This window comes from Bidens hawaiensis, unplaced genomic scaffold, assembly GCF_021521415.1.
Source record: "Bidens hawaiensis isolate Kalapana, Puna unplaced genomic scaffold, B.hawaiensis_p1.1 tig00049146_1, whole genome shotgun sequence".
NCBI lineage: Eukaryota > Viridiplantae > Streptophyta > Magnoliopsida > Asterales > Asteraceae > Bidens > Bidens hawaiensis.
This window is the reverse complement of record NW_027498798.1, coordinates 63,993-77,293: the sequence shown is the minus strand read 5'-3', so window position 1 is coordinate 77,293 and position 13,301 is coordinate 63,993. Positions and strand designations below refer to the sequence as shown.

Genomic DNA, 13,301 nt, shown 5'->3' with positions numbered 1-13,301 from the left:
TGTTACCGGAATCAGTTCGTTTTTGGGGCGCAAGGTGTTGGGGGCATGACGCTGGCAAGAATCACACTTTCTTATTTCTTGCACAGCGTCCAAATGCATGTCAGGCTAATAGTACTCCACGTTCATGATCTTTGCAAATGTCATTCTTGGACCCGCATGAAGTCCTCAAATACCTTCATGAATTTCGTGGATTAGGTAATTTGCGTCTTCTGCATCCACGCAACGTAATAGAGGACCAAGGAATGATCTCCGGTATAAAATGCCATCAATCATCTGGTAATTCAAAGCTTTGTGCTTAATCTTTCGAGCTTCGGCCTTTCCAGCTAGAAGTGCTCCGGAAGATAAGTAAGATTTAATTGGCGTCATCCATGATTCGACGCCTGTTTGGATTACCAGGACTTGATTCTGAGGGACGGATGGATGATCCAAAACTTCCACACGAATATCTTTGGAAAAGTGCTCAAAGTTCGTTGAAGCTAGCTTGCTAAGAGCGTCCGCTGATTTGTTCTCACTCCTCTTAATGTGAACAACATTGAAGGAAGTAAATTGGCGAATCAAGACCCTCGCTTGTGACAAATAAAAGGCCATGGCATCGTTTTTTGCTTCATATGTTCCATTTATTTGTCCCGCGATTAGCATGGAATCCACCCATGCTTCCAAATGTTTCACCCTAAGCTTTTTCGCTATCCGCAGATCTGCCAGGAAGGCTTCATGCTCCGCCTCATTGTTGGTACTTTTAAAGTCCAACTTGATGGCGTATGTAAATTCATGCCCCTCGGGGTTGACTAGCCGTAAGCCTGCACCAGATCCCTCGCTTCTCGAAGCCCCATCCGTGAATAGTGACCAAACTTGTCCTTGTTCCGGAGGTGCTTGAGATTGTTGTTCAATCAAACATTCTTGTTCTTTGTGCTGCGGGAATTCTGTGACGAAGTCCGCCAGCACTTGTCCTTTGATTGCCGGTCTTGGTTTATACTCGATCGAGTGTTCACCCAATTCAATGGCCCACTTTGCCAGTCGCCTGGACAATTCAGGCTTACTTAACACGTTCTTGAGTTTATATCCGGTTAAGATGTTAATGGGGTGACCCTGGAAATATCTTCGGAGCCGACGGGCTGCGTATACCAATGCCAAGACCAATTTTTCCAACATCGAGTATCTTGTTTCCGGGTCTGACAATGTTCTACTGACGTAATAGATTGGAGTATGAACGTTCTTCCTATCTGTCAGTAAAACAGCCCCTACGGCAATGTCAGACGCCGCCAAATACAGTGTCAATGGTTCACCCGCGTGAGGAGCGGTTAATGTGGGTAACTCCATTAAACACTTCTTGACTTCCTGGAATGCTTGTTCGGCCTCCGGAGTCCATCTGAATTGTGCCTTTTTAAGGCAGTTCCTCAATGTTGAGATGAACGGGTAAGATTTAGTAGCGTGGTTTGCTAAAAACCTGTTTAATGCTACCAATCTTCCGTTAAGTGTTTGAACTTCTTTGAGGGATGCTGGAGATGGCATGCGGGCTACTGCTTGGATCTTATCTGGATTAGCTTTAAAACTCGTGCCTGTCACGATTACTCCGGGGAACTTTCCCTCTTCCATTCCGAAGGAACATTTCGCTGGATTCAGCTTCATATTGATGCTTCTTAAAGTTTCAAAAGTTTCTTCTATGTCCCTCAACATTTGATCTTCTTCGGTGCTTTTGATCACCAAATCGTCCATATATACTTCAAGGCCGACTTATCTGACCCTTGAAGGCCTGATCCATAAATAAGTTGGTATGTAGCCCCCGCATTCTTTAACCCGAAGGGCATCATTCTGTAACAGAATGTTCCTTGGTCAGTGCGGAACGTTGTCTTGTCCTCATCACCAACTGCCATATGAATCTGGTGATACCCTTTGTAGGCATCGAGGAAGCACTTGAATTTAAATGGAGCCACAGCATCTACCTTCAAGTCAATCTCCGGAAGTGGGTAACAATCTTTTGAACATGCTTTGTTTAGATCTTTATAATCTATGCACATCCTCCACGTTCCGTTGCTTTTTGGGACGATCACTGGGTTGGCCACCCATGTTTGGTACTTTATTTCTCGAATAATTCCGGCATGAAGAAGGTCTTGCACTTGCTCGTTCATGGCTTTTGTTTGTTCCGGGCCCATCTTTCGCTTCTTCTGCACAATTTGGGTGATTAATGGATTTACTTTCAACTTGTGCTCCGAAATGTTCCGCGGGACACCTGTCATGTCCGCGGGTTGCCACGCGAAGATGTAATATTCTTTGTCAACAATTGCTTTAAGAAGGTACGGACGATTTCAGAAATAGATGGACCAATTACTACGGTTTGGTCGGGAAATTTCTTGTTAAGGACCCATTTCTCCGGTTCGGTCCTCTAACTTTGCTTTGAAACTTTACTTGGCCTAGAACTTTCGGTTGTGAAGAGATGTCGATTAACATGAATTATTGTGACACCAGTACGGGTCGGAACCCCTACTGCTCCGTGAGCTATGGACGGATGGGCATTGAAGTCTCCGATTGCCTCTCTTCCGAGGATAATATCATGTTTAGAAATTGCTGGCAGAACTAGAAATTTGACTTCTTCAGTTCTTGAATGGACCCCGTCATAAAGTGTGACTGGGAATGTAATGACACCTCGCGGGTGCATTATCTCTCCCCCAAATCCATAAACGGGTGCATGAATAGGCCGCAATCTTTTCTTATCATCTTCCTCCAGCTGTTCGAAGCATTGTTCATACATAATGTCGGACGTACTACCAGTATCAAAGAACATGTACTGTGAACGATAGTGTCCGAAAAGAGCCGTGATTATCAAAGGGTTTTTGTTGCATGGTCCTCCTCTGATGAGTGGAAAAATGACTGGCTCATTATTCCATTTCTCATCCGCAAACTCTTTCCTCTTACCACTGACGTGTTGACCTCCTTGAATCATGTGGACGTTTAGATCTTTTATTTGTCTCTTGGCTGGGCCTTGGCTATCCCTTGTGGGAGGTTTGCCAGCCCCTGCCTTTGCACCTTTGACCAAGTGTTCTAGCTTTCCATTATTTACTGCTGCTTCGATTTCATTTTTTAGGGCCACACTCATTTGTGTTGTGTCCAATGTCGTCATGATATGAGCAGTGTTTGTTTTTGTCGAGGAATGACTTCCTCGGTATTGGTTATGGTTTGCGGAAAGTCAAGTTCTCCGTGGTGAGAATTTCTACGTGAGACTTGGACAAAGGAGTCCAGCTTTTGGGAGACCGAGTTAAGAAGCTCTGCTTGTTCTTGTTACCGATCAAGGATCTTGCATCAAATTGCTTTGGTGCTTCTGTATTCGGTTGCAGTCTTGACCAAATTGGACCCTTGGCTTGTCGGTTTGGTCTTGGAGTTTGGACCTTGATTTTTGGTAATTGTCTCTGACTGCCAGATCCCAAAGTTTTCTCGGTTCTCGCAAATAGCTAAGCTGACGTCATGATTTCGTCCCAAGATTTGGGCATTCCGTCTCTTCCTGGTAGAGTACGAATCAAGGCGTCACTATTTACGTTCTTCCGGAATGCTCCCCTCAGCATGTCCTCACTGACCCCTCCTATGTTAAGGCACTCATTGTTGAAACGAGTAATGAAATCTTCAATGGATTCATTATTTCGCCTTACTACGTCAAGTATCTCAGACGGGTCACGAGTGTGCTTCTTTTGCTGACTGAAGTGCTGGGAAAACTTTGCTACAAAGTCTTTCCAGTTCTTAATGTGTCAGCATGGTAACTTTTCAAACCACTCTCGTGCGGCTCCAGTAAATGTCAATGCGAACATGTGACACCAGTATGGAAGAGTCCAACCACTGACTCCTCCAACTGCTTCGAACCTCAGTAAGTGATCACTGGGGTCCGTCATCCCGTTATATGTCCCGACGGATGTTGGGATTTTTTGCGTTTATCGGGAACGGAGCTGTCACGATGGCCGGAATGAACTTTGATTTTTCTGAGAACGATTCCGGACGATATGGTTTGGAGAAATCGTGCTCCGCATTGCTGTAGTATTCCGCATGGCGGATAGCCGGTCATGGGTAACTAGCTTCTCCGAATGAAGGGAAACGGCTATCCCCGCTGTAGTAACTACCTTCCGCACGATATGTAGAGTCATGTCCGTCTAGTTCCTCCTCGTAAGATGGTACCCGCATATTATGCGGGGACGGGGACGTAACCTTGGGATTTCTCTCTGGTTTTGCTCTACTGGGTGACTGTACTGAATATGACTTCCTCGTATCGGAGGAGAAATAGATCTCCTAGTAGGATCGTCATAACTCAGAGTACGAGCATGAAGCACTCATTCCGTACCCTCCGTTCGTACTCAGTGGCCAGACTTTCTTGTTGAATGCGAAGCCACTCATCTAGAGACAAGAGTCCCTCAGATCTATGACTTGCTGCACGAGTTCTTACCGGGACTGAATCACCGGAATCTTCCTCGAGATCCAATTCTGAATGAGTCCGGCGATTATCTCTCATAATTCGCCCAAGATCTCCCAAATTGGAACCTCTCGGAGCTGTGACCCCTCCTAAGTCGTTAGGAGTGGGACCAGCTGGTGTTACCATATTTCTCGTACCCACTGGAGTGACGTCTGCCAGTGGGGTAAAATGTCTTCGAGTTGATGAACCACCCAAAGTAAATCCTCCGGGTGTCACAACATCATCCTGCTCATCGGGCGCATGTTTTCGAGCAAACAATGACGTTGCTCTTTCACGTGTTTCTAGATTAGTAACACGTGAATTTTGTTCTAAGGTCCCCGTCGGCCCTTTAGTAATTTGGCTCATATCGGAACTCAAAAACAAAAATTGTTGTTCTAACCAAAAAACACGGATGTCGCCAATGAAGAAACACGGATCTACTCCCCACTATTGGGTCCTAGATCCAATGCGTCAACAGGATAGGATACGGTTAACTGCCAACACGATATGAACCCAATTGCCTAAAGTCCAATGACGTAGACCTGCAAAACAGACACCATGAGCTCGTTACGGGAAGGACAAGAGGGGGGAGGGTCTTCCCGTAACCACCCTCCGGCGTGAGAATAAGTACAGTTCTGATGAAGATAATGCACTTAAGTAAATTGAGAGAGTACAGTGGGAGTGAATAAATACCTCATGATGATTGAGAGGGTATTTATAGCCGAAGAGTGTGGGAAGGTAATTGGGCCAGCTGTTCTTTTCAGAAGATGCTCTAGTAACCACCTGAACACGTGTCCTCTTTTGATAGGTTCGGTTTATACGTTGCATGTGCATGTATAACCACCTGGACACGCGTCCCTCTGTTATAGGTCAAACAGGTATTACTGGCCATGTGCACGGTTATAACGGCCTTGCCAGGTGTCTCTTACTGATTGGTTGAAGGGTCACGTATTGCTCAAAAAAGCATCTTGGTAAATCTTCTAGAAGGTAATTAGTTACTGACAGCTGTCCCGGGGCCTTACCTCGTGGTCATTTACGTAGAAGGATATTCCTTTTTTGCGGATGACCTTTGAGGGTGCCCGGATGCTTCCGCATGTGCTATGAGGGTGTTTCTTCCTTAAATGATTATGCAGATGGTTCATATGCCCCGCGGGTGACTTGTGATGAGTTCTTATTTGACCCGCGGGTATTACTTAAAGGTATTTGGGTCTTTTCAGTACCCTACCTCTATAGATAGATTGATCAAATATGGTCACTTTAGACGTCTAGCTCATCCTTTCAAAGCTACACAACGGACACTAGTATTCCTATATAACATTTTCAGGTTTCGTAGTAATCCTGCGACCATAGTATATTTGATAGGAATCACATATTTTTAGCCAATTTTGGAAGGAATTCATGAGGTTACAAGGTATTTTGGAAGGAATAGGTTTTTGGAATCATATTTGTGGAGTATGGCAATAGAAGCTCTGGACCAAATGCATTACTTTAGTTTAGTGGAATGGTGGTATAAAACTACATTTCACTCAGCAACAAAAATGACACAGTTTGAAGCCGCTATTAATATTCTCTTTATTCCAAATGATACTTGATTGGTAGATGTGGAATAATTACATCGGTGACGGATCCAAGAAATTTTTTTTAGTCAGTACTGGACAAAATAGGAGTCGCTTAAAATATGTTACAATTGGTCGGTTAAAGTACAACTCTACTCCTAAGACTAACTTTAGTCGCAACCCAACTTTTTAATAAAAAACTATTTTCTCTCTCTTACACCCATACAACCCAACTTAATCTAACATTTCACTTTTATTCACAACTCAATCCAAATCAATAATTTTAATATATTTATCTTATTTAGATTTTAATTTATTCTATAAATTTATTAAAATAATAAAAATATTTATTAAAACTAATCCAAAATTTCATTTTCATACACAACCCAACTCAAACATACTTTTTAATTACATAAACATGGTTTAGAGTTTTCAAAATATATTTAAAAAAACAGACTTTTAAGATAATAAGTTTACAAACTAATAATATTGTAACGCAACATACTTAAAAATATACGTTTTTTAAATCGAAACTCCATTTTTAATGACACTTATATCGGAACGTTCAAAAAAAAAACAAGACTGTATTTTTTTATCTATTAGAAAAGTTAAATATCAATAGTTATCAAAGAAAAACTAGTTTATATGTGAAATTAATTGTTAAATGAAAAAAAAAATATGAGCCAATTAGTTAGTGACATATAATAGAAGGTTGCCACAACAATCTAGGTTGAGAAATAAAACTCATTTTTTCTTTTCTTTTCTTTTAATTGATTGGACTCATTAAATAGTGCAATGACCTTCTAGAAGGTTGTTGATAAACTTGATTTAAGACCATTTGTAGTGGAGAGTTATGGGACGGCTTTGTGGCCCATAACTCTGGGAAACACCGCCCCCTCCAAGTTATGGGTTTTTTTTGCAAGTTATACACAAAACGCCCGATAATTTCATCAAAATCAAAAAAGAGTCATTACTTTTACCTTTAAGAATTAAAAAAAAACAAAGTTATGAAAAGTTATGGAAGCTTTATGACTACACTTGTTTTTTGTAAAAAACCATAATTCTAGCTGGGCGCCTCGTGGCGCATAACGTACAGAGATGATGCTTTATTAATACTTATAGTCTAAGAATTAAGATGTTAACACGAATTTTGAAAAGAAAGCTAGATACTTAAATCATAGACCATTTGCGAGGGTTGGGTTAAATCCATATCTTCGGCATAAAGTGGACAACCTTTTTCTTCTTCATAATTACCTAATGTAATTAAGAAATTCAGTCAACTATAGTCTTAATAGCAAAATTTGAAAAATAAAAATGTTGGTCGGATACTAGATAGTAATGCAAAGAGTAATAGGAAACTTAATGTCAAAAAAATCAAATGTTAACAAATTTATAAAGAAAAAAGGAGTTAAGAACACTAGCGTACTTTGTTGTAATATTTCCAATTTTTAAACCTATGTGACATGTTATCATAACAAAGATGAAAGATGACTTGTTTTATGGTTTACACCCCTGCCACAACAGGGAGTTGGTTACTTTATCCTTTACACTCGTCTAGCTTTATTACTAATTTTATTTTATATGATATATAACTGTCATTACATAAGATATTGAAGGTTGTATGTAGCTACTTTATCCTCTACACTCGTGTGTACTTTTAATTAGTATACAACTATAGGGGTGTTTCTCGAATCAGATAATGGGTTATTCAGTTCGGATTTGAAAATTTTAAAATCCCATCCGAAATCCGGTCTGATCCGAATTAGGGACGAATTGAATTCGGATGGATTCACATCGGATTCGGATAATCCGAAATACCCACATAACAAATATACAAATACAAGCTTAAATTATATTAAATAAACATACAAAACTGGAAAAAAAAAATACTACAAGAACAAGGAAGTTAAATAGTGTTAGAGAGTATAACGACGGAGTGTTACGACATTTTTGCCTATGGAATGTTAGGTTGGTTGAACGAATAATTAAGCTATGGGTATAAGGTTATTGTAAATGTTAATGGACTTGGCTATATACACTAATAACATGTTATATATTCCGATTATTTGGATATCCGAATAATTCAAACTATCCGAAATATTTTGAAATCCATTTCCGAATAAGAATTTGGATCGGATTATTCGGGTTTTGGTTTAGGTTCGGATTCGGATTTCGTTTTTTTTTTTATTTCGGATTTCTTGAACACCCCTATTCGACTCTACTCTATTCCTACTAAATCATAATAAGTTTTCAACAAATTATAGTGATGAAAGGTTTCCCAAAAACCTACCATGTTCTAATCAAACATGAATTGTCCTTCGATTCCTAGACTAATAGTCTATGGCAAAAACCTTAGGCAGAAAACCTCTCGATTCCTAGCGAACTAGGTCATCTGTAATTGAACTTTTATCGCATATAACCCTAGGCAAAAACCTCAACGGATAAACAATCACACAAACACAAAATTTATGTTGCCCCTTGATCATGTGATCAACATAACGTGGCTAGAACTACATATCGCTTCTCGTTCTACTAGTTTTGTAGCGTTATGTGATAAGATACTTTTGAGCAAACAACATAGCAATTATTTGGCAGAACCCTATACAAAAAAATTCATAATCGCAATTTCAACTAGGACATGGTATTTATTTCAAAGTTTAGAGTATGTAAGTTCAAAATAAAAACAAACATGTAACAATTATCATGCTCTTATGAAACTTGTCTCACTAATTTCTGCATTAAACTTATTTGCTACTGATTTCTCTGTTTTCTTGAAACTTAGCTATAAGTGTTTCTTGATCAGGCCAGCTTTCCTTAATTGCGGGGATCTCAAGGAACCTATCCTTCCATGCACATAAGTTTGGAAATGAATCTTCATCAAGCAACTTCAGACCAGCTACCACTTCTAAGGGGCGGGAGTTTTCGGCGAGCCACCCAAAAGCTATATCTAAAAACCCGAAGCTTTCCCCGCTTAAGAACTTCTTTTTGCTTAGCAGTTGTTCTATGCGTTTCAGATGGGCCAATATCGCTTCTTTGGCTTCCTCTTGATCCTTCCCTTTCTTCATAACATAACCAAAGAATGATGGCAAAACCTAGTTTCCAAAGAGCATAGATCAAAAGGCGCACATCAAGGATTCTATAAAATTTATAATTATAAATGACTAAAGGGCTGATAATGTTTTAAAAAATCATTATCGTTACACTAATAATCTAACTCTTTAAAATAAAATCACTGTAGAGTATTAAAATTAGACATTGGTGTGAACTTTCAACTTGGTTCACCCATTCAAATGAGATTTGGCCCATTCATTCCCCAAGTAATTAAAACTTGATTCATACCAAACTTTTTCAAAAGCAGATGATAAAACATGCATAACCGAGTATGCTTTTTTTTTTTGTTTATTAGTTAATAATGGCTATATACCTCCTCATCGCCATATCTCGCCCAGAAACGTTCTTTGGCTCTGTCAAGGGGATCTTTAGGTAACAAGGGACACGTGTTCTTCCACGTCTCGTCAATGTACTCAAGAATCACAAGTGATTCACATATGGGTATTTCATTGTGCACCAGTACAGGCACCTTCTTGTGAATAGGATTGTACTTTAAGAGTTCAGGACTCTTATTGGCAAGATCTTCGTATATGACTTCGTGCTCAATGTTTTTCAAATTCAATGCCCACACGATCCTTTTAACGAACGGGCTTGACCATGTCGCGAATAGCTTCACCTTTTCCATATCTCTAGATACCCTGTTTAGTTATGAATCACTTGGTCCTTTTTTATAGTAGGTTTTTTGGGAATAATTTAATCGTATTACCTTGTTAGTAACTAAACGTCTAAACCTAGTACATTGTATATTGCACCAAATATCATCATTTCTTTAATCTTGTTGGACAACAAGAATAATTGACCGAGTCATGTATGGAACATAAGATGTTATTTGTTAGAAGCATGTCTTTTTAAGGGTCTTCAAATTTTAGTTTTTAACTATATTTGATTTTAAAGTAATTTTTAAAGGTAGTTTACGTCCCATAATTCTTTTAGCCCATAATAAAACTTGGATGAACGATCCCATAATGTTTAAAGTTGATTGTGATTTTGGCACCTTAGACTAATTCATCATCTTCCGTTAAGATAGTTGACAAAGTTAGCTTAAGGGACCAAACCCACAAACAAATTTAAACTTTTGGAGCAAAAAGAAATAACAATGAAAATCTACTCCCATATTTTTATTTTATTTTTGCCTTTTTTATTACTTTTTAAAATTCATTTATATAGTTTCTCTGTTTTTTATTTTCTTCTTGTAATAACTCACATATTTAAAGAATCAATTAACCAAAAACGATATATTTTATGAGTTTATTTTCGTATGGTAACAAATGCTGCAACGTGCGAGTTTGGTACCATAAGTATGGATGTTACATAAAAAAACAATGAAAGGAAATGTTTCAATACCTTTTTTGCTTTGACTATGATTATGTTTTGGATTTTCTCTTTCGTTTGCTTTGCAATAACGGATACAAGAAAACCCTAAAACATAATTAACACTAGTTGCAGCGCGCGGGTTTGAACTTGCAAGTTTATATAATAACAAATTATTAAACTTGCATAAATACTTTCATGAGGTTTTTATTGATGCATGCTTAATAATATTTTTATAATATAAATTAGCAAGATCAAACCTACGGGTTGGGACTAACGTAGTGTTTTTTGGATCGTTAATCTGAGGCCATCCGTAATCAAATTTAAATGCTATAGATTCATTAGTTCAAAACTTTTAATTTAAGCTGAAATGACTGTAATGTAAAGTGTAAACCACATGGGAAAAAAAGGACAACTAGCTCTTTGCTTTATTTTCATGTTTATAATAAGTATAGTAAAAAAACAGTAAACCATAACATTTATATTTTCTATTCTTCAACCACATAAAGCCTTTTCAATTACCAAAAGAGAACTAAAACACACAATTAAACCTACGACTTTGAAGTTACAACCAACTAGAGATAGTTGCCAAACATCACATCCCACAAATCAGTTAGATCAAAGTCGACTGATCACGAAGATGTACATCAGCCGGACAATGAAAGATGCCTAATGCCGGCCCCTTTGTTGCTTAGTTGAAGCCGGCGATTAAGATACAAGTTTCCAGGGTGAATTTGAATGTTGCTATTTGTCCCCAAGTTATACTGTTGATACCATTTTTTTGTTTAGTGTAGTTAAAAAGGTCAAAACGAATCGACTTGGTAACCCTTTATTTGTTCCTTCTATGATTATATAAACAGTTAAAACAATATAATAACTAAAGTTATAATATCTTATCTTACTATCCTATTAAAAACATCTATGTGAACACATGACGTCACTCTATCGTGTTCACGTAGCAGCATCCTACGTAAACTTACTAAGGTAATTACACAATATATGAATTATTTTTTAGATTAGTGATAGCAATAAGTTCATGATGAAACTATTAATGAAATTACCGATATTGTTATCTGCAAATCATGTAGAGCAACTTTACCAATCATAAATTTTATTTTTAATTTTTAGTTCACCTCTTATACTATAAATAATCTTAAATATATATAAACAAAACATTTCAAAGTTCTCTGGTTACTCTCCACAATCTCTCAAGCTATCAGATTGCTTTATTTGTAAATGAATGTTTCTCATGCATTTGACCCGAATTCACGGGTATGAGTCTTACCAGACCCAAATAACCCTTAAACGAGGTATAACACCTCATTAAATTAAAAATTAATCTCCCCAAACATTAAAAATCCTATCAAATTGAGATACGCTAAAATTTAATATCCGACTTTTAAAAAAAAGATATTATTCCTTATTAAGAAACAATTATATAGTAAAAAAAATAAACAAGTCATGGGCATTACCAAACACAGATAGCTTTTAAAACGAGTTATAACATATCATTTATTTGTGAAGCTCTTTCATCATTAAACCCTAAGTATATTATTACCTTTCTTACAATAAATAAAATTAAAATATTAAAACAAAACATATATATATATATATATATATATATATATATATATATATATATATAAGGGATGGATCTTACGAGAAGTGATATTACAGTGAGAAGTGCGAGAAGTGAATGTATAACTCCATTATTCCCTAATTTCACTCCATTTTATATGATGTTACATACATATATGTAGGTTGGTTATATTTATGTCTTAATTACACATTCAAACCTACCTACAAACATATAAATGTACCGAGCCACATTCAAACCTATGTACCTACACACATACAAACATACATACACATATACAAACATACGTACTCATATACAAACAAACGTACCTACACACATACATATGCACCTACACAGCGCACTTACACATAAAAAAGGGAGTGAAATTAGGGATTAATGGAGTTACACCTTCACTTCTCGCACTTCTCTCTGTAAAAAACTTCTGAAATAATCCAATATGTAACATCCTACTTTCGGTTATATTAATAAAATAAAGTTCGTTTATTTTATAGCGGGTCGTTATCGGTTTAGTTGAATAGAATACGAGATGGACTTGTGTTAGGTAAATGGATATGGGTTATGGACTTGGGTTATGGAGGAATGAAGGAAAGACCATGGGCTTAAGCCCATGATAAAAAATATATATACCCTTAATCCTCTATTTAATTCATTTACACATATCCCTTACACCATCCGAAACACACACTTAAGATTATCTCTCTAGTTCTCTCTCTAAACCGATATCAAGAAGGAAACCGAGAACCGACCCGAAGTAATGATAGTATTTTATTGTTTGAGCTTAAATCCGTTAGATATAAACATGAAACGACGAGCCGACACCGTTAAACCGTTTAAGTCACGAGATCCGGGTGGATTCGGGTATAAACCGAACCTATGATGAGCTTAGGAGTCACCCTAGCTCAGATCTGGATTGAACGGGACGAAAAACGGTGAAAAACGAGCTAAAACCCGTTTTTCTGGCGAAATCGCGTTTTTCTGACGGCTTTCCGGCAATGACGGCGCCGGAAAGGCAGCGCCGGAAAGTGGTACGAGGTTAAGGGGGAATGTCAGGGAATGTTCTGACATTCCTGACCTAACCCTAGTTCGCTACAGGAAAATAGCGAATTAAAGGTGATTCGCTAGCTATTTCGTCCATGGGAACATAGCGAACTGATTACAGTTCGTGTTCAATTCGTTAAGGGAAAGGGGTGACGAATCACCCTTGATTCGTTATGACCAGTTCGTTAAAGTAGATAACGAATTAGAAGGTCCAATTCGCTACTTGGACTGGTTCGCTACATGGACTGATTCGTTAAGA

General features: G+C 38.0%; 1 protein-coding gene across 1 annotated transcript; it reads right to left on the bottom strand.

Moving 5' to 3' along the window:
- Positions 1-8,711: 8,711 nt before the first annotated feature.
- Positions 8,712-9,882, bottom strand: LOC143597854 (glutathione transferase GST 23-like). The gene is made up of 2 exons (XM_077076235.1): positions 9,407-9,882; positions 8,712-9,074 (listed from the first exon to the last, which is right to left on the bottom strand). Exons 1-2 carry the CDS (start codon positions 9,716-9,718, stop codon positions 8,727-8,729), a joined length of 660 nt encoding a protein of 219 aa, XP_076932350.1. The 5' UTR covers positions 9,719-9,882; the 3' UTR covers positions 8,712-8,726.
- Positions 9,883-13,301: the final 3,419 nt, after the last annotated feature.

Coding starts and splice junctions, on each gene's coding strand:
- LOC143597854 (XM_077076235.1), bottom strand. CDS start 9,718: ATGGAAAAGGTGAAGCTATTCGCGACATGGTCAAGCCCGTTCGTTAAA. Junction 9,075..9,406: donor CGAGATATGGCGATGAGGAG/GTATATAGCCAT, acceptor TTTGGAAACTAG/GTTTTGCCATCATTCTTTGG.